General features: G+C 38.2%; 1 protein-coding gene across 2 annotated transcripts in view; it reads right to left on the bottom strand.

Moving 5' to 3' along the window:
* ssh2b (slingshot protein phosphatase 2b) overlaps positions 1-22826 on the bottom strand; it is a 39678-nt gene that overhangs the window by 2572 nt on the left and 14280 nt on the right. Inside the window, exons 1-13 of one of the 2 annotated variants that reach the window (XM_007259571.4) lie at positions 16858-17307; positions 9367-9482; positions 8625-8689; positions 8052-8173; positions 7754-7819; positions 7596-7661; positions 6530-6724; positions 4421-4514; positions 3217-3345; positions 3039-3085; positions 2803-2949; positions 2222-2422; positions 469-1369 (exon numbers count right to left, since the gene is read on the bottom strand). In XM_007259571.4, coding sequence (XP_007259633.3) covers positions 469-1369; positions 2222-2422; positions 2803-2949; positions 3039-3085; positions 3217-3345; positions 4421-4514; positions 6530-6724; positions 7596-7661; positions 7754-7819; positions 8052-8173; positions 8625-8689; positions 9367-9482; positions 16858-16961 — 2253 coding nt within the window. In that variant the 5' untranslated portion in view covers positions 16962-17307. Of the gene's footprint in view, positions 1-468; positions 1370-2221; positions 2423-2802; positions 2950-3038; positions 3086-3216; positions 3346-4420; positions 4515-6529; positions 6725-7595; positions 7662-7753; positions 7820-8051; positions 8174-8624; positions 8690-9366; positions 9483-16857; positions 17308-22826 lie in introns of those variants that run through there. The other variant, XM_007259570.4, reaches the window with a different exon arrangement.

Below are 22826 nucleotides of genomic sequence, written 5' to 3'. Positions count from 1 at the left end.
CAACACTACTCCGTTGCTGCAGAATAACGATAGAGCATTTAGAGGTGTATATACTGAAGAACTTATTGTGCATTCAATTCAGACAGTTCTTAGTTATATGGAAACAATTTTATATAATTCATAAGATAAATAAATATTTATATAAATATATACATAAATAGTGTGATCACCCTTCCATAACAAGCTTATATCTTAAACTGTATTAAATTTCATATGGGCATCATCTTACTTTTAACACGCAATGGGTATCTTTTTTTTGGATAATTTTTCTGATTATTTCAATAAAAAAACAAGGGACAAGCTCAGCCTTTTTTCATTATTTTACTCAATATAGCAAAGAATAAATGTTTCATAAAGTCACAAAACTTAATAAACAGGACAAACCATACCATTCCTCTTTTATACTGCCCACCCCTCTAAACTTTCCTAACAAAGTAAATGTAAAAAAATAAAAAATAAAAAGTGTACCTTTTTTTGGTCCTCTTCTCCTTTAACAGGCTCCTCAGAAAGCAGCAGCTTGTTCTCCTGGCTGGGACTTTTGTCTCTGTGTGTCTGCTGCACCGTTTGCCCCTCCTGAGAGAGGCCAAGGAATTTCTCTCTGGCACTGAAGAAGTCAATGCGGTCTGTGCTTAGAGGTGACGGAAGCGAAGTAGAGAGCTCTGCTTCCTCTAATGTGGCACTGGGGTGATGGTGGTCATCATCGCTGGTGTGACCTAGACCTGCACAGTCTACGTCTGTGTCAGGCACTTGCTGGCTAAATTCTTGCCCGTGATGTTGAGGCACCTCTGTGGGCAGCCCTGCTGCTGAGGAGGAATCGGGGGCTTGCCTGCTTGGCTCTGGGGTTTTACTCCTAACGGACTCTGTTCTGGTCACCTGGGGTGCACTGCTCTTCTCTGGAGTGAGAGAGGAAGCCTCAGGCTGTTCACAGGAGCCCTGTTCAGCCTCTGTGTCTGAGGGAATTTTGGAGGAAGAGGCCAGGTAATGAAGGGAAGCGGGTGGGTGAGGGCCACCCACCGAGACTGCTTCTGCAACGTCAGGCTGGACCTCTGGTACCACAGTGGCTGCCCAGGGTCTGGGGAGCAAAGGAGGGTCCTCGGTAGCTAGGCTTTCCTCAGAGTCTCTCAAGCCATTTGAAAATGGGACCTCTTGCTCTCCAGATTCTTCCTGGTCTTTTGCCGCAGTAAAGCTGGAGGTGGGCGTAAGTGCTTGGAGCAGCTCGTGGAGTGAGGGCGAGGTCTGGGTGCCACTTTGGTTGCGGGGGTTGGAGCGGCCCAGCGTTTGTGCTGCAGGGGTTTTAACCAGAGGCTCGTGGTGCTCGGACAGATCGCTGTCTGAATGGGAACGCCACAATTTGTTGTGCCGTTGCTTGCTGAAGAAGAGAGAGAAAGAGAAGGAAGACACAGAGAGAAGTTATTATTTTTATAAATACACTGCATACGTAACCATTACTGGATTATTATTGACAGGATATTCTGCAAAAAAATTAAGAACCCTTTACCATAAGTGCACAGCTGTACAACAAAACTGAGCCTTTGTGGTGATGAAAACCCTCGCGATAAGGGTGGTGCAAACATGCACCTGGAGTGGTGGGGAGCCAATTCAGTGCTTGGAGAGCAATTTCTAAGCAATTGGGTCACCTCAACTGTGGATGCCAGTCCTAAGGATGGAGTCAGCAGCCTATTTGGCCCAGGCCTGTGTCTCTAACCTGGCTGCCCCTAAAATTATTCTCTTTACATATCATATCCAAGGACAAAACACTATGGCACAACCAGAAGAAGATGGCGAATAGCCTTGTTCATAGGCACAACACTGGCAGCTTTTGGTTGTTTAATGCATTCACACTGTTAACACATGTGGCTTAAATATGTCTCAGACCATCTCCCGAAGTGATTTAAGTGACTGGTGAAAATCTTATTGCACGCAGAAGTGAGACAGTGGAATGCAGCCAAACAGCTACTGTAACTCAGCAGGAAACAGACATGCCAAGAACTGAGACACTTACCGTGTTCTCTAATTAGACGTGCCACAGTACGTCACAAACGAGAAATCAACATTGTCTGAATTTTTGTGACCAATCAGGATACTTAATCACTTGTCTACTATTTGACTAGACATTTAGCAGCGTGCTCCACGTTCTTGTTAATCTGTGGCTTGGAGCAACCTGTATTTTGTCCAGGTGCCTTGCTAGTTTGTATAAATGCAAATAATGAAAGGTTCATACCTGGCCAAAAGGATGCCCTGGTACTCCTCAAGCTGCCTCATAAATGAAGGGTTAGGCTTGGTAACAGCCCGGCGCTCTTTGACGTATTCGAAGGCCTGCTCCAGGTCCCAGCCGTACTCCTTCATGGCGTAGGCGATCACAGTGGAGGCTGAACGGCTCACGCCCATCTTACAGTGTACCAGACACTTGGCCCCTGCTTTCCTGTAGGCAGAAGTTTGGTTATTTCTTTTGGATAAAGGACACTGCATTTCTGAATGCACACTATTCCATAAGGACAATGTTTTTCCATGTACTGCTGACTTTCCAAAAACCTGTCTTGAAGGCGTAGATAATATGCCATGGCTAGCTGCATTATTATACCTATCCTTGGCTGAAAATGTGTGGGATGCTATTGGACATGTTAACAGCAAGAAAGTCAGCAGGAACTGTGTGAGACTATTCAAGCTGCATAGAGTGGATTACTACAGAACACCACTAGAAAAATATAGCTCCATAATGTGGTCTACTCCATCAAAAAAATGCTATTTTTCAGCAAATATCCTTCCCTCTAAAATCCTGTATTTGTCAGCAGTCCTACTTACTTGGCTCTGGAGATGAACTTGTAGGTGTCGTTCCAGTAGGCCAGCAGATCTGTGGCCTCCTCATCATATACGCGGATGTTGTGGTACTCAAAGAGACCTGGAAAGAAGTTATCGATCTCTCTGGTCACATTGAGGATGTACTGTACCCTGAGCAACAGAAAAAAAGGGCAACTTCGTTAGCTTGCATGCTTAGATCATCAGACAAGTATGTTGATAAAGGAGTCCAGCAATCTTACCCGCTGTTCTGTAACTCTTCTAGATTAGACGCATTCCACTCTGAACCCTTTAAACAAGCACAAATAGTCAGTTAATGTTTACATGTGATCATCGCTTATACTAAAAATTAGCTCCACAAACAGGGAACTGAAAACTATGAGAGATTTTGAAAAAAAAAAAAAAAAAAAAAAGACTCACCAGGTATACGTGTTCAAAGATCTCAGTGGGGCTGTCCATCTGACCCAGAATGACTATCATCTCATTATCAATGTACTCTTTAAACTCTCGCAGGTTACACACCATGTGTATCTCCAGCTCTGTGCGGATCTGCAAGGATTCAGAAGAAGGTAATGTATTATTTAAGCAAGTATTTAATCAAGCATATGTGTGGTAACATTTTCCTGATTGAAAATCTTATTTTTGATCATATGCGCATTAAACACGACCATGAGTAGTGCCGTAAGTAGAAATTGATGTTATGCTTTTAACTTTTATGAGACAAGAACTTTTTTTTTTTGCGAGAACTGCGTAACTGATGTGCCAATTCAGGTAGGACATATTGTTTCAATTAGAAGCAAGCAAATAAAAGACCATATTCAGCTTCAAACATAATTTCTTGCAGAAGATATAGTAAAATATTTAGCTTGAGAAAGCTAAATATCACACAAACTAAAGTGTTTTTTGAGACAAAAAATGGCATTGTTGTTACGGTAAAACCCAGACAGTTGTACTGGTTGCTATGCAGTTACTAAGGTGTTGCTAGGTGGATGCTATAAAAGATGCTATAAAATCCAAATTGTTTTTAGGCAGCTGCCATTATATTGCTTATAGCCTGCTAGGCTATTTTAAGGTATTGTGTCTCAGGTGGTACTTATGGAGGTTGCTGTGGTACCTGATTTTTATTGTTAGGTATTACCACAGTATTTGTATATTAAAATATTTTAAGGGTAGTAAACATTTGCAGCCCATTTAATCCAGCTCAAAAGAGCACAGCAATTTACAAAAATCTAATTATGTGTCCAATTAAACATCTGGATGTTGCTATCTCAAAAAGTGCGTGACAAAATATGCCACAGAAATATGTCAGATAAAAAGTAAGGCGAAGAAAAACATGCAAGAACATAAATCAGAAAAACAATATAGCTGAGCACTGCTTTATTTACACATCAGCTGCCTATGTGGTGCATCCCTAATACAATTTACTTGTTAACATGTTATTGCTATGTCTGAACCAAATAAGCGCTCCAGTGTAATAGGGTAATAAGTGAAATTATTGTAGGATCCCATGATTCACAGCTGTAAAACTGTGTTTGTAATGATATAATAAAAGTCCCATTAAGACATTTTATTGTACATACAAGAGGGATGTATTATATATGACTGCACCAATGTCTAACCCCACCTCTTTTGAGGTGACATTCTCCAGATCTTTCTGCATCATGATCTCTCTCAGTCGAGTCTTGATCAGTCGCTCTGTTCTCTCTCGCTCTGTTGGCCTGCAAGAAAAACACAAACAGCCTTGTTAATGTTATTTCCACTAAACAGTAACTTTACCGCAAACTCCTGCTGAGATCTGTGGTGCATTTTTACGAGGGCCTTTAAAGGGAAAGAAATCTGCAGTAGTGAGCAACTAAGAGAGCTAGGTCTCATTAACAATTCCACACATCCCAGTCAGCAGCAAAGCCAACCAGCGCAGAACAAAACTTGCAACACAGCAGCCGGTTAAAGGAACTACTCAGTGGGGCTCGTTATATCTGGCTCAGATAATGTGACCACAAACAGGAAGTGTAAGTGAGCATGTCTGCACTGTGCTGGGTTAAGGGAAGTGAGTCTTGAGTGTCACCCTCTGTGTCCTCAGTATGCAGAAGTGTTGATGTGACACTCATGCTGCAAGTTCTGGCTCGATTTCCATTCTGCCACGCTCATAAACCGCAGTCTAGCACAGAGTGGCACGACACACACATACACACACCAAGTTGCCCCAATGTCTACAACACAAACCTGAGCCACATGAGTACATGGTATACAGCTTTGGAACAAAATAAGAGATCACTTAAAAATTGAGTTTCTTTGATTTTACCAAATTAAAAAACTCTGGAACATAATCATAAGGAAGATTGATGATCACAAGCCATCAAACCAAGCTGAACTGCTTCTTATCTAAAAGCAGTGTGTAAGACTGGTGGAGGAGAACATGCAAAGATGCGTGAAAATTGTGACTAAAAACCAGGGTTATTCCACCAAATATTGATTTTGAACACTTAAAACTTTATGAATATGAAATTGTTTTCTTTGCATTATTTGAGGTCTGAAAGCTCTGCATCTTTTTGGTAATTCCAGCCATTTTTAATTTTCCGCAAATAAATGCTCTAAATGACAATATTTTTATTTGGAATTTGGGAGAAATGTTGTACGTAGTTTATAGAATAAAACAACAATGTTTATTTTACTCAAACATAAACCTATAAATAGCAAAATTAGAGAAACTGATTCAGAAATTGAAGTGGTCTCTTATTTTTGTTATTGTTAGTGTGACAACTTTTTGTCATTATAGAGGACATACCTGCTAGTGTATAAATTAACCTGTACATGGCTCAGTTCTAAAAGCAGCTTTATACTGAACACTCTCTCTACTTGTTTAGAGCTACATTAAAAGCATTTGACTGACGCTCTTTTTAAAGTAACTTACATGTTGCTAAGTGGTTGCTATGTTGTGGCTATGTGGTTGCAATTGCATCCAAAGTGGTACTATTGTGTTACGAAGTGGTATCCCTTGTTGTTGTTGTTGTTACATAATAAGGCACTATGCTATCCCAATTGTTTGTTAGTGGTTAATCTAGTACCCAATCTAGGTGGTTGCTTTGGTGTTCCTAAGTGGTTGCTATGCTAACCCAGGCGTTTGCCATAGTGTTCTCAATTGGTTAATGTGGTACAGCAAGTGCTTTTCCTGGATGCTTGGTAGGAGAACATTGGGGAAATGTTGAGATAGTGTTATCCACTATGCTACACCAACCAAAATTAACTTAACACTATGCAAGCATTTTAGCATAAGACTGCATATGATCTAATATTATCCTCCATTACCCAACAACACAGTGGATCTAAGAGTTTAATTTAAGCTCTCTTGCTCATGCTCTTTGCTTGAATAACATTTAATCATTCTCATTATACAGCACATAGACACCACAGTCTAAAAGGAGTTCAGGGGGACAGGTTATGGGAAAGCTAAGTATAAAATTTAAGTATAGTCCACCATAAGTTATTCAAAGGAAAGGAGGTCAAGTCTATCTATCATATATTACAGCAGATACAGTTCTAAGGCACCTTTATTTTTTTTTGTTGAACAGACTTGCTTGCAAACATCTACCAAACCCACAAACCTAAAATATAAATGACACAAAGCTGCCTAAACAATCACCAAGTACCTTACACATGAGCAGCTATGAATAACACCTAATATGAGCTGATATGTTTACCATGATTGGCCTGCAGAATAGAAAAGTGCACCTACACATCAGAGAAGAGTACAGGTGAGTCAGCCCTGTGCGACTGCACGTCCTGCATGGCATTCCACTCGTTGATGTGAGACTGGTCAGAGGACACTCGGCTCTGGTAGTAGCTGACCCAGGTGAGGAACAGACTGCCAGGGAAGTAATTATGGCAGCGGGCCACTTCACACGCCTTGTGCAGGGACTGCAGGGCAGACCTGAGGAACAGGGGAAAAAAGGAAGATAAGTAAGGATAAAGAAATACTTTTACCTCTAATTCTGGTTCAACTGTAGGGGTACCACAGGAGTTCTGAGACATCCCCTGAAGGACACACTTTACACGTGCATTTGTTTACAAGCTGAGAAATGTGACAGAACAATCACTAAAAGCTAAAGAAGAATGTGAACAGACGTGTAAGTGTAAGTGTAACATTAGAGTTATTTAGGTGATGATGATTTAGGTTGTGGAGTGTACCACCATTCTTACAAGTGTTTTGTAAGTGAAACAGGTTGAATTATCGTATTTTTCACACTGTAAGGCGCAATTAAAATCTTTGAATTCTGAATGTGCCTTTTAATCAGTAAAGTAACTCCGATGAAGTGCAGCATTATACAGGAGTTTCAGTTTAGTTCTCCAGTATCAGGGCTGGAGTAGCATTAGCCGCTAACCGCTATTTCCCTGTTCAGAGGTGAGTATTATCGGCCTGGAGCAGCACTGACATTAGCCGCTAACAGCGCTAGCTCTTTCGTCATTCAGAGGGAAGTATATCGGACTGTAGTTTGCATGTTCATCGTGTTAAAACAACCTAAGTGGAACGAGTGAATGCTAATGCTACAGCCTTAGTGCTGGAGAAATTTAGGAATCTAAGCTTACTGCAAATAAATGGAAGCGCTTTACTCACGCAAATAAACAGTTTTCCGGAGAGAAATCTGTGTAGATTAACATCTAGCGCTTGCTTGACTTTAAAAGAATGTCTTAACTTAGCTTTACTTAACTCAGTTACCAACACTCCCACTTACTATAATAGCAGTAATAGTCATAATAGTAGTAATAATAAAAGAAAAGTCACAAAGAGATAGGTCACTTACCACATGGCCTGGACAGATACAGGTTTGAAAACATGGATCCTGTTATCGGTGGACACACTGAACCCACTGTAATAAACAGACAGAAATCATAAGAGTCAAAATATGTTCAATATGTACAGAACATGTTTCTTAACAGCGAAATGTCATGTCTCACTCACCCATCTCCATCTAAATGAATCAGCGTGTCACTCCACAGAGGAAGCACCAAGCCTATAGAACAGGAACTACAACAAACAAATCAACAAGCGTTAGATATCAGCAAAATAAAAATATTCACACAATCATTTACAATTTAACACACTTCAGAACTTATAATAGTATTCATAAATGACCACAGTAACTAGCATCTAAGAACTTTTAACTTTATCTACTAGTTTCACAGCACTGATTGTATAAATAATAGGCGTGTTGTACAAGACGCACAGAAGAAGTGAAACCACACACACACACACACACCTGTCTGAGGGGTTAAAGTCCATGCCTAGCACCACACTCTCCTCAGTGTCCTGCCGCCCATTTGTGGACACTACGACCATGTAGCGTGTGCACTGAGCGTGTACACTCTCCAACCGCACAGCCTGCCAGGCAACACAGAGTTATTACACTTAATCAGCTGCCCTGGAGAAACCAATCACTCAGATAAAACACACTAAGACTTCAATATGCATAAAATTAAAAAGTTAAATTAAAGCATTTTTCATGACAAAGGTGCTATAAACCTACACATGCTTTTAGATGCTCTTATCCAGAGAGACTTACAAAAGTATGGAGACACTTGAGAAATAAATGTGCACACATCATAGAGATTACAAGTGATTTTCATGCATTTTAAAGTCCACTTTTCAAATTATTTATTTAAACAAATTCATATTAGTATTTTTTGTTCTTTTTTTTAATCTGTAACGTGATTATTTGGGTTCAATGACTGGCATTTCTTTCATATCAGTTATTTGAGTATAGTCCGAGTGCTAAGTTTGTTCTGAATTAGATGATACACTGTGTGTGCTCGAGTATGTGTCACTCACTCACCAGGCGGATGTTATCCTCTGGCCGCAGCAGTGTGAACATGGTCTGCAGGTGCTGCTGAAGATCCCCTACACAAGTACAAATTATCATAAATTGTTAATTCATTTATTTACCATATCAACCCTACCAGCAAACCAAGACAGTTCCAGAAGCATGGCAGTGCTGAAAATGGCAGCATCTCCATTTTTTGTCTGATATGTAAGAAATGTGTTAATCAGACAGGATTCTGGAGCAGATAGGCTTCACGTTATGCCTGAATTAAGGTTTAGTAGTCTAGATGTCTGTTTTATTGGACAAAAATTTTAATAGTTAATGACAACATGGCTAACCGATCATAGCAGTGAGCTGTCAATACTTTGCCAATCAAGCCAGCATTTCCTGTGTTCCAGGCATAGCAATTTATTACATTTGGAGATTACCTGATTGGCTGATTACTGAAATATATACCAGTATAGCAATTGTCTGAGTAAGCGAATAAAAATAATAACAATTTGTAGCCCTCTACTTCAAGTTCCAAAATACTTATTAAAAAAATAAAACAAAACAAAACAAAACAAAAGAACATGTCCTCCAAACTGACATCTAATCATGCCTCAAGATCAAGATGGCAAATGCAAATCAAATAAACACAAAAGGAATACATGACTACTCTTCCTTCGCACACACTGCCATCAGTAACATACTTTAACATACAATAATTGTTTAAGGAAGTTCTAGCATGTGGTGTGTTGCCGTTTTCGGATACCTGCATGTTTGCTGCGCTGTACTGTGGCTCTCGAGCAGGTTGAGGAAGAGGAGGAGCCATTTCCTCTTGGGAGGAAGAGTGCAGCACCTTTCACTGTAAGGAAGCTCTCGCTGATGCTGAGGAGACAAAACAGAACAATAATTAAACAATTAAACCTTCTATCAAAGTTGGCAGGAGTTTGTGAGAAGTACAGTGGCTATACGCGTTTAGTTTGATGTCTAATCTGATGGGCATTAAAAACAGGAACCTGTCACTTGGCATCAACTTTAAAGAGATAGTAAAATCAGTGAATACATAAATAAAACTCATGTGCACTTTAAACTCTAAATAGGGGAAAGAAATATCCGAATCCGAAACTCATGTTCAGTAAAAAAAACTATAGATAAAATAATACAAACTACAGTTTGAATAGATAATAAAAGCTTCCTGAATCAAGTTAAAAACACTGCTTTTAATGATACTCGTGAACACTGGTTTGACTGGGATGTTCTGTTTTATTTACCAAACACTATGGCTGTAAAGGTTCAAGTTCGGTTTGATCCCTGGTTTGGACATTATGGTTTGGAACAAATACAGAAAAACAGGAAAGTAATCCCAAGAAAACCTAAGAAAAAAACAGGTTTCTTTTCATTGCATTTGAACAGACAGTAGTGCAAGTGACAGTTTGTTCCATTAAGGGCCGTATGGGCATCCCTGAGGTAATTAATACAGCCTGTAGTGTGTTCATTAGGTACTAAAGCATAAACATTAACAAGACCAACAGACACACACAAACACACACAGAAAAAAGAGGAAGGTCGGGGGGCAAACTACAAGACTACAGTAACCTCAGTAATACTTCTAAATCCCTACAGTTCCCACAATACTATGCAAATACGACAGACTACATATTAAGGTATTTAGGCTGTAGCATACCATGACCTCTATAGCATGATAGTTCAGTATGTCTGCATGATTTACCTAACTTGAATATGAAACTTGCTCAAATGTAATGATCAATGGACCAATAGAAGTGCTCCAAAATACCTTGGAATAATTTTTTTTTTTACACTGACTTCCATTAGAAGTTACGACATTTGTTTTCCTTCTGTAAAGTTACAGACTTTGAAGATTTAAAGTTGTTGATCTATCAGTATTGCTAATTTAATGATAAATGGATCAATAGAAATTGTCCATAATTACTTATTTGGAATAAAATATTTTTACACTGACTTCTATTAAAAGTGAAGTAGTTTTTTTCCCTCTACTGTAATGTTTTTAGAGATAAAACTGCTAAAACTAGTACTCAGTATTGGTACATCAGTGTATTGGTGTGTCTTCCAGCACTACTTCTTTGTTTTGATGTGCTTTCTGACTCTGCTAGAGCATGTGACAGTCCACTGTGGGTAAGAGTTTTTCGGGGCATTGTCTCAGACACTGAACACTTCGTGCTGGACAGAAATAAGAACAAGCTGTTCCACTGTGGCCTTGTTTCCTCATCACTGCAACAGCTGGGGAATCAGAGTGAGTGAGCGAGCGAGCGAGTGAGCAAGTTGTTTGTGTTCACATGTGGATGTGTGTGTGTGTGTGTGTGTGTGTGTTCAACATGTCTTTTCTTCCTGTAAATCCACTGCTATCACAAAGAACAAACAATACGAACAGATTAACAGCCATAAAGGTTGGAAAGAGACAGTCCGTGTGAAGCAGCCCATGTTGGAATCATTATGGGGTGTGTGAGGTAGGTGTCATATGTATAAGCATGTGTTTTCCTTAAGCATTTCAGTGAAGCAGAAGTCAACTTTGCATGTTCTCCTCTTCTACCACAGAGCTATTTTTCAAATTAAAACCTACCCTTTCGTGAACTGTTTTAAGGCCGTCGGACAGAAATCCATTAAGATTCCTTCTGTAAATAAAAACACTGGCTTCTGCTGCTCACATGGTTTCACATCTATCATCCTTCAGGATAATTCATTTCGCTCCAGGGTCACAGGGTAATAATAATAGATCACTGCATTCTCGCTGGAGTGACTGCAAACATAAACAGCTCATGATTTTCATGAAAGAAAGCAGCCCATTGTGCAGCAACGTGAGACAGTGAATTCCAGCCTGCTCTGGCCACAACACATCAAACTCAAAGCCAACTTCTTATGATCTCAATAACCTCACATGACTCCCCCCTGCAGCCTCCTCCAGCATTCACTTATTTACCCGCGATTTCACCCAGCTGCACACTGACCAGAGCTGACAGTGACAAATGAGACAAGTGGGCAGAAAGAGTGAACCATCATTGGATCAACTTCTATTTATGTTATCATTAGGCCTGTCACGATTTGTGGACAATATATTATCTCAGAAATAATTGTGATAAGGTCAATTTAAGACACTGATATAATAATAAAACGGTAGCAAATGACTGCATATACAGTAACAACTTGAAATTATTATTATTTTTATACACTGGAGTCAGGGCTGAGTATTGGCAGGAACATGGCGGTATGATGCGTATCACGATACTGTCGCAATGTATTGTGCTATTGTAAGCAATGTGATAAAATGTGATTGTTTACATCAAATTGAAGACAAAAACTGTCATGCTACTATAACACACTATCAAATGTATAATATCTGATTATACAAAACCGTAATGCAATTATATTATTATTATTCAAAATTGATACTTATACTAAATCAATATAGTATTGTAAATTATACAACAGAATCATCAACGGCATCAGCGGCAGCGTTAGCTTAGCACAGGCTAGCGCTCAACCACGGCATGTTCGCCCGCAGCGCTGGCTCGTCTTTTGTGGAAAAAAGGAAAAGAAAATCTCTCGGCTAATGCCGTCTGACAGCCAGAACGCTAACCAGCCAGGCTTAAGTTAATGCTGAGCTAAAGTAAGCTACGCTAACCTAACCACAGTCCAGCCGGCTAGATAAAACCAACACCACCCAGCAAAACAAGCAAAAAAATGCGCAGCATTCACCTGAAGACGAATCCACAAAGCAGGAAAGGAGAGTATTAGCGTTATTTCACGGTCCTAACGTTACCATCTTCGCTTATTCACAATTTTGCTTTCAAGCTAACTTTCATGCACCTTCTATTGTTTAAATAGAACACTGCTTAAATATAGAAAAATGCTTAAATATTATCCATCTCATTCATGTTAATAGGCTCTTCTCACTAAGTTAACAATTGTTGAGATCATGTCTATATAGTGTATGACAATTGGATATCCTAATCACTATGACAGGCCTAATTATGATACACAATAATGTACAGCTACATTACTTTTTCAGATTTTTCAGACTAAGTGGTTGTTCTTCTCATTAATAAAGTCTCTGTTTTGCGCCAATCAGGTGTGGAGGAGTAGGAAAAAGGGATGACAGCAGTAAAGGAATCTCCATATCAAGACATAAACATATGTGATGTCTCTGTTCAAACTAAATTAGTTAAAATATATATTTTTTCACTTAACATATTTATTTAAACTCTTTTAATTTAATGTTACTTTTTACATTAAAAACAAAAAAATATGTAGACATCTACTTATTCTTCTATTCTATTTATGAAGCAACTTTAAAACAAAAAGAATATCTAATTTCTTCAGAAAGGAAGAAATGGTTGACATGGTTTTCATTAGAAAGGCTCAAGAACAAACAGTACAGGCTTAAGTTTGATGATGATAAGCATGTAAATCTGAAGGAAGTCAAGCTTGTATACTTCACAGGAAGAATAGGGTGGAAGGGGTGTTAAAGAGATGTCAAATACAGCTCTGTTTTGACTGCACACAATTTGGCCATGTGCTCACAATAATACAAGAAGCAGCAGACATTTCACACCTGTCTACACACACACACACACCCATGTTTACGATGCAGGAAATGCAGATACAGTTCACATTACCAGTAAAAGAATCAGACTTTGGACTGAGAGAGTGAGCCATGGAAAGAAAGATAAAGAGTTAAGAAAAAGAGTGTAAAAGCTTAGGTTTATTTTCTAATTATAAACCTTATAATAGGGTCCTGTGATTTCTGAATGGGGAAAAATAAAATTTAAAGAAACATTATTGTTAAAAAACAGCTGAATTAGGCAAAAAATAAATCAGATTTCATAGGGACCTACTATAATGACCAATTATTCACTAAACACAACAAAAAAACAATTAAACACAGAAAAAAAGAAATAAAGAGACCGAAATGTGTCTAAGCAAACCCAGTTTCTAAGTAAACATTTGTCTACATCATCACAACACACCCTACATGCACCATCATGCTCCTGCTAAATGATTAATAGGCGAGGTGAGTCACTCTGAATTTACACTGCAGGGAATCCCAGTATCGCCTTCTTCCACTGTAAACACACCTCACCAAACTTTCATCACAGTGACGTAAAAACATGTTTGGTGAAATTAATTATTTCAGACTATTTTTTTGCTTGAGTTTCAAAGCAAATTCAGCTGACAAGTAAGTATATGCCACCACAACTTTACTATATAAGATTAGATTTGGGCAACAAATTTTCACAACTTTTTTACTTTTTACAGGTGTGTGCACAATTGTATCCTACACAATATATCACAGTAATATCATGATTGAAAAAAAAAATTATTGTGATTTTGTGTCTATTTTGTATTTGTTTTGTTATTTAATTTAAAGCTTTCACAAGATATTTATATAACTGTTTAAGTTTATATTCATGCATTAAATATTTTGCTTTGGTAGATTTCTTAACAGATATTTTTGTTAAGAATATTATTAGCAGTATATTATTGAAATAATAAAATTTGTGTATGTTTAGAGTTTTTCAAATTGCCAAGTATATCTTTATCACAAAAATACCCTAAAATATTGATATTGTGATATTTACTTTTTTCAGACACCTTTTGAAAATAGAAAAGATCAATTTCTCATGCCAACCGACAACCATACCCAAACTCTTAGGCAACATTGAAATTTCAGGGCTGTGTGTACATGTGAAATACTGTCTTTACAAATAAAATTTAAACTACTTTCATATGTATTCCAAGATTCATTATCTGAATGCATGCCATTTTAAGGACAGATTTGTTGATGTTGTTATTTACATTTATTAATGTGAACCATTACAATAGCCAAACTGATCAAGACCAAAAATTGGAATTGAGGTGGCTTATAACGTGAACTTAGCTCAAATGATGAATAGGTTTATAAAACTAAAATATTAAAGTATTTACGTAATGGTAGTAGATTTTGGCATACAACTGATATTACGATCTCTGTAATAAAATACACAGTGCTCCAGACGTGCTGATGATATCCACGACGATACACTCACAAAGTACATTATGACGTTTTATGACAACAAATCTAATCATACTGCCCAGCCCTAATTACTCTCACAGCTCTCAACCTGTAGACACAGAGATAAGATAGAAAACACATCTTGTAGGATTTATGCTTAGGGTGATGGGAAAACTCAAGTTTTATTTTCCAGCGAACTACTTCCTTAAAAAGCTTAAACAACAAACCTTTCCTGGAATAAAACATAACTTCAAAGGAATCTAATAGGGCAATATCAGCAGTATTTTATGATGAGTATGATGGATTACATCATAACATGCTTTCCTGGGCATGCCAAGGGTATAGCCAGTACTGGAAGGACACTAAACAACTGGAGGGTTCATTAAGCAGAACAGATGATTAGCTCTAATTAAATTAACTTAATGCAGTACATTACATGACACGCTGAATTAAGAAACTGACGACCTTTTTAAATACGACACAAATGGTTTGCTTGAGCATTTGGTTGGTTTAACTTTTAAAACACAGAAAAGAGTCATGCTGTGATACATGCTGTGGTATTGTTAATATTTCAGGTATTATAATGCTTATTTTTATATATTTCATACATTTTGCTAAGTAACAGTTACAGTAAAGGTTATTATTTATTAGTAGTTATTATAGCTAAGTTAAAAATGTTTTTTTTTCCACCTTACAGTTGACAATTCGAAGCTTTGGACATTTTTGTGTGACAGTGAGTATTTGGTTCTCCTCAGCAGCAGACTGCCATCCTAGCAAACACAGTTACTCGATTGTGACAAAGATGTAACAACCTACTGTTTTTGTGTCCACAGTGTTATCATCTACTTGGTGCTTTTTTATTGCCACAATTTTTCAGAAAGCTGTAAAAACATTATCTGACAGTGTAAACTAGTCTTAGACTGATGGTTTGTATGTTGTGTTTGGACCTTCATTGAACTGCATGTATAAAACCATACAGTAATATTATTCATATTACAGTTTATAACAACATTGTGACAACCTGAGACCACCTCTTTAACAATGTAAGAAAGCAGGCAACATTGAAGAACACAAAACTCACAGAACAAAGTGAGTTTGTTGGGATACTGGTGCATCTTTTTACAACCAGCAAACACAATTGGGCTTGGGTTGTTACAATGTCGTGACAACCCATTGTTTTGGTGCCCATGTTGTCACAACTGTAAAATGCTCTATATGTTAAAATATATAATGATTCATATTTAGATCAATGTTCAATGGAATAGTAATAGAATTTGGGAAGTAGGGTTGTGCCATATTGTATCGTACACAATAATAACACCAACATTTCTAAATATCATGAACAATATTATACCTTGTAATATCACCGACCCCTAATTATCACTACAGGGTACTACTTTTTTGCTGTTTTTAGCAAAGGAATAAATCACACTGTTCTCATTCCCCATTATATATCTACTAGTGACAGATTATCTGTCCAATATCATTTTTTTTTTTTTATTCCTGGATATATGGAGATATTTGGAGTGCATTATTAGTATCATAACATTCTTGTTCATTGACTTCTGTTACAAATCTAATAAAATATTTGTATTTTTTTTATATCTCAGTTATGGGTGTGCCATATCATATAGTAGGCAATAACAAAACTGAATATTCATTTTGCTGCAGTAGTGTATTCTTGAAATATATATATTTTTAATCCAGTGTTTTGTTATCACAAAATTATATTTTAGGGCCATATCGCCTAGCCCCATTGGAAATGTTGTCATTAGGTAGTTTTCTAAACAGAAAGCAATGTTTCCTAATAATGAGGTTGTGAGAACGTTAAAACGATAAAATGCGGACAGTACAACCTTTGGACATCAATGTAGCAACGCTGTGAGATAACCCTAGACAACGATGTGACCAATGTGTGTGGTTTCAACAACGTTGTAAGAAAGATGACAACGTCGTGTCAACGTGCGTTTGTTGGGATAGTGCACCTCCTTATAGCAACATGTAAACTAACGCTAGCTAACGAGCAGAATAAAAGGCGTTGGCTACCAGTCAAAACACCGAACAAACCCAACATTTACAAATTAATAAAAATTACTACATATTTAACATTTTATCCCATGTTTCTCTAGAAACTATAGGTTAGCTAGCTTCTTATTGGAATGTTTATTTTTACCGCTAACATTGAAGGAACATTCTCATAAGGAGCTTCAGCCTCGTTTTCCCTCCACTTACAGTCTGTTGATCCTGTTGCGAGAGAGCAGGCACGGCATGGCTCTGGATCCGAACCGGCAGGTCGAAGCTGGACGTGTCGCCGAGCTTACACCGCCCCGAGTCATTGAGAAAACACACACACACACACCGCGGGTCTCACAGATCTCCTTCAGTTCCTCTACAGTCCTTATTAGCAGATAGATTTCCTCAGGTCTCCACAGCGATGAGACCGCCTGCTCGGGCTGCGTCCCCAGCTCCGCTCCGCGCCAAGGGGCTCATCACCTCATTCACTGCGGCATTCACTGAGGCTGAGCCGCTATTATACACAAACGACGGAGCTCTTCAGAAAGGCCGATAACTAAACAAACAAACGAACGTATTTCGTCTATAAACGCTTATAAACACTCTCTCTGTCGTGGTGTGATACAGACTAGTCACTCCCTCCGTTTCTTATTCATATTGGCGCTCAGAGAACAAGTCCGAGCAGACCGCTGGAGGGGAGGAGGGGGAGGAGCCAAGAGAGGAGGAGGGGGAGGAGCTAGGCGCACGTGCTCCAGAAGGCCTCGCCTTCTGACATCACCCTCAACATACAAAAACACTGCTGAATTCATTTTTTTTCCTCATTTTGTTATATTTTACGAGTTTTCAATCATTTTAAAATATGTCTAAATTACAAACTTATGTTTATTAATCATAATTTAATCTTCATTAGTTAGGAGGAGTAGCTAAACACATGCATTTTATTAATAAATGAATTGCAATTGGTACAGCTAAAAAAAGTAAAGGGACTTGTCTTCAAGTCTTTTTATTATTAAAAAAAAAATCTGACATTGGAAAATTTTGAAAATTGGCTGTTTTGTCATAGAAACATCTTGGGACGAGCGGAGCTTCACATCATACTTCAACCAGTCAGCAGAGGTGCTAGACTTATTTGCTTCACTTTTGAGAGAAACTGGTCCATTTTTAGCGATCTAAAGGCGAGCTGTGAATGAAACACTGCACAGCTTGATTTAGGGTGTGTCAATAACGATGGGAAAAGCATGTCTTGTGCGACTCAAGACAAGCAAAAGGCATGTACTAATTCTCTTAATTAATCATAACTGTGTTTTGGACTTAACGTGCAATAAACCATTTAGTGCATCACTTGCCATTCACTTTGGCAGATTGCTATTCCAGGGGCGCAGCTACATGGAGGTGTCCAGCACTTCTTAGCAGAAGAGACTGACCTGCTCATTTATGCTGTGAAGGTGAGTGAGCAGGTACTTTAAGTAATATAATAATGACCTATATTCTGTGTTAATGTAGAGTAATATTGTTTTATTTTAAAATGTTCTATATATTTTATAATGTTATTCTATTATTGATGTAAAAGTTTGCATAGCTGCCACCCAGCATGCGCTAATGGTTTGTGCACTGTTGCGTGTCCATGTGTGTGTTACAAGCTGGCGTGTGCGAATGTTGTCTGACTGTTGACACGTGCCTAGGTTGCTTTCAGTCAGTGGTGCACCAGTGTTTCCTGTTGCCGAGATACAATGTTACAGAAATTGAATCTAATATGTAAATTACACAGTCTAGAAGGTCATTATTTAAACAATGTCAATAAATGGGCTGTGTCATTCTGTCTTAAAAGCAGCCAATTTTGTATTTGTTTTGATATTCACTTTGAAGCCTTAGGAGTTTTTTTTTGTATAATTGTTTATGTTTGCTGTTTACATGGCTCAATTATTATTTTATACAAACCCAAGAGTCTTGATAAGATACTGTTGTTTACAACACATTAAAAAACAGCTTTCTAGTATCTAATCAATGTTTAAAACTGTTGCACTAAAAACTTTTTTTTGTTACAGTAGTATATTCCTGAAATTATTAAAATATTTTTGTCAGTGTTTCGTCATATTGCCAATAATATAGTTTTAAAATTACCCTGAAATATTGTGACATTACGTTAGAATCATATCTCCCACTCCTAGGCAATAACGTCTACATTAAATTCTTTTTACTGGTAATAACCTGCAATTTATGTCCACACATAACCCTCATTTTGCTTACATAACTCTAATGCGCACTGCCACAAACAAGGAGAAAACAAAAGTGAGCACTTATCCTCATGATGGTGTGCAATTTTTGAGCATGGCAATGTAGTTAAACAGTCCAGATTCAATCACGACCTTCCTTTCTTCCATTGTCCTCGACAGGTCAAAGTGGGGACATCCTGGGCTCTGGAATTTCACTTAGCCTATTAGCTGCAATCCATAGATGCATTACAAGAGGATGGGCCACATCTTTCCCCATGGAGCATGCCTGCCCTTGCACACACTCTCTTCCTGACCAGACTGATGAAATCCAAAACCCAGGGTGAAACCGAAGGCTCTTGTAAACATTAAGGCTGCCTCTCGCATGACAGTGCCATGGCAATATCAATGAGTTTGTGCTATGGTGACATGCCATAAAAACACACACAAAAAAAAAAACAAAACAAAAATAGTGTTTTTGGAAATAGTAGCTTTCTCCAGTGAAAGATCTGATAGTGGCAGGTAAAGGGCAGGAAAACACAATCAGCATTGCTGCTTGACTTTCAGGCTATGGCCCTGCTTGAGGAGGATGAAACCATAAACAAGCCTGCTCCTGATCACGCTGTGCGTTACTATGCAGGGTTCAAGCCTCAACTCTGATTACCAAACACAGAATATTGATCGGTAGGAACGATTTCTCATCATATGCAGAGCATGATCAATAAGACCATACAGGATAAGGTCTTTCTGAAGATTATTTACAGAGAACTTAAACTGACGGCTCTTATTAACTTATTACCCTGGTCTTATTTAAGGATACATTTAAGCCCTATCTGGATTTGTTTTACATGGGAAAGTGGAGTAATGTAATTTTTCTACTGGACATCTGTAAAATGTATGCAAGGGATGAGAAATCTCAGAATTAATGAGTGAGATGGGAGTGGCTATTCGACAGTATCTCATAATAAATATGGTACTGCTGCTGTTGTTGGATGTGTCGGATATGTGTTGGATTTAGCAATTGACCATGCTAGCATGCTAACTTGTGAAATGGAACATACTAACTAAAACCAAAATGTAGAACTGCAAGTTTATTGCCTTGTTTTTGCCCATTCTTTTTTTGTGTGCAAAGCAGCACAGACTGCACCCTACAAATGCTGAATACAGGTGGCAAAAAGACCTAGTGTGTCCTCCACTGAACCAGATTTATCCTCCTCTGGTTTCTATACTAGATAATATGAATATATCTTACTGCAAAAGTGGTGCAAATGTAGAGACGATCAATGGAGTCCTTTCACTAAACAGTACAGTTAGCAAACCATGCTGAGAAAACTGGGCTCAACTTTGTTTGTAAGTGCTCCATGCCGATCCATGTCCATGTGGAAAAGACACCAGAATGGTTGCCCTTCGTTCACAGACATCAATGGAAAAATAGTAATATTAAATAAATACATTCCTACCATCCCCTTACTAGGGACTAGGGATGCACCAAAAAGAACATTCTTAAATGAAAACTAACTAAATTAAACTTTTGGCAGAAGGCTGAAGACCTTTTTTCTCAGGTTTTTATTACATTTTCCACTTGTTTTACCTAAGCATTAATCAAATAGCCTACATATATGTTGACTTGATAAAAAAAAGAATTACAACTATACACTGCTGCTGGTTGCTGTTGGTATGTTATAATTTGGTCTTCTCACTTATTTGTCCAAACATAGAAGGCTCTTTATTTGTCATTTCTGCCATATAATTGTAGTGGCCAAACAGTTCATGCACTCCTACCCAGGACCTACATGACTATACATTAATCTGTATGAAATACATGATAGAAATTTGGTTACGAAATGGTGAGATGAACTAAAAACACTAAAAACTGTACACATGGCTTTGTATGTAGTCACGTGCTTAAAAAAAAACCTTTCAGGCAGGCAGTAAATAAACGTGTGTCATGGAACACCTGCCAACCAGGAAGTGTGTTTTAAATGTTTTTGTCGCTGCCTCAGAATACATGTGCCATAGCTTGTGTCAATACTGCCTGTCCTATAAAGAAGACTAAAATAACAACCTTCACACTCAACTGACCTTGACATATTACTTGCATCTGATTTCTAAAATAGATAAATTAAAAGGCTAATGGACTGAAAGTAAAACAATCACAGATCAACAAACATTTGATGCCTGAGACGTAAATTGTGATGATTTTTAATACAAGCAGGTCAGAACTTGCAGTTATATTTTGGGCAGAACAGTACGTTAAAGGCAAACAATAACTGGAACTGTTCTCATAAAGAGGTCAGTGCACACAAGTGTGATCATTTTCCATGTAAAGTAGCACTGGAATGTTTTTCAAATTTTTGCCTCTGTCTTCAGTGTTCTCCGTGGTGAAGTGGCACGGGAAGCAAATGTTCACAACACTGGCTCCCTTAAATGTGGTCTTATGTCTGCACAAACTCTACCATACAATTATGTGACACACAGAACAGGAAGAAAACATGCAGTGAAGGCTGGATTTGTGCAGTCTGAGTGACAAGATTACTAATGGAAAATCAAAGTGCCATGTACCCAAGGAAAAAACAAGCGATTCCACAGCTATTACAGTTCAAATGCTAATGTGAAGGTCAAATCATGCTATAACCACTACTGCATATTTAGTTTACATGCAGCATTGATTCATGAAATATGTGTCATAATGCCTTTGTTTACCAACCCTTTTTAGGGTATATTTTTATAAAACCATGTTCAAAACAAATGCAGTACATATAAAGGTCAAATAACATTGAAAAAACATCAGATTGAGTTCAGATGAAGATTCCCTGAGTGCACTGAATACTTATTCAAGTCGAGCTTCTGAATACAAGATCAAATCCTGTCACAAGTCACCAAGCGCCAGTCTGAACTGAGCCTGTACATCTAGAATCTTGGTGTGCCAGTCCAAGTAGAGTAGAATCTTTGAGTCTTTGGCAATCTCAGTCAGAGAGAGTCTATAATACCTCTTTTCCACCAACAAAGTGCTGGTGCCAGAGCCGGTTCCTGTGAACCTTTTAAGAACCGACCCTTTTTTCCACTGCTTCAAGGAGCCACTCACTACCTATGTGAATGTGGGCGTCAACAGAAGTCGCATGGCGATTTAAAAACACAACATACTGCTAGATCTAAGTGCTGCCTTTGACACCATAGATCACGCTATTCTACTTGATAGGTTAGAAAATCTTATAGGAATTAAAGGATCAGCCCTCACCTGGTTCAGATCTTATCTGAGAGATCGATTCCAGTGTGTTTACTTAAATAACGAATGCTCTTATCAGTCTAGAGTAAAATATGGTGTCCCTCAAGGATCAATACTGGGTCCATTACTCTTTACTCTTTATATGCTACCACTGGGTAAAATTATCCGTAGGCATGGTATTAACTTTCACTGCTATGCTGATGACACGCAACTTTACATATCTGCTAAACCCAACGAGGAGCTCTGTACAAATCAAATAACAGACTGTATTAAAGACATTAAAAATTGGATGACACACAACTTTCTCTTACTTAATTCTGATAAAACTGAGGTCCTTCTATTAGGTCCTAATATTGATAAAAACATAAATGTTAATACTGTAGACATAGACGGTCACTTAATTATACCTGGTAAAACTGTGAGAAACCTTGGGGTCATCTTTGACCCAATTCTTTCGTTTGATGCTCACATATGTAGCATAGTCAAAATTGCATTCTTCCACTTAAGAAATATAGCTAAAATCCGCAGTATACTCTCTCTGGAAGATGCTGAGAAGCTGGTACATGCATTCATAACCTCCAGGCTGGACTACTGCAACGCGTTGTTGGCTGGAAGTCCACATAAATTACTCCATAAACTCCAGCTAGTTCAGAATGCAGCCGCAAGAGTGCTTACCAGAGCTAGAAAGTTCAATCACATTACACCTATTCTTTCATCCCTACATTGGCTACCTGTTAGATTTCGTATAGATT

Source organism: Astyanax mexicanus, chromosome 17, assembly GCF_023375975.1.
Source record: "Astyanax mexicanus isolate ESR-SI-001 chromosome 17, AstMex3_surface, whole genome shotgun sequence".
Taxonomy (NCBI): Eukaryota; Metazoa; Chordata; class Actinopteri; order Characiformes; family Acestrorhamphidae; genus Astyanax; species Astyanax mexicanus.
This window is presented reverse-complemented; position numbering and strand designations above follow the sequence as displayed.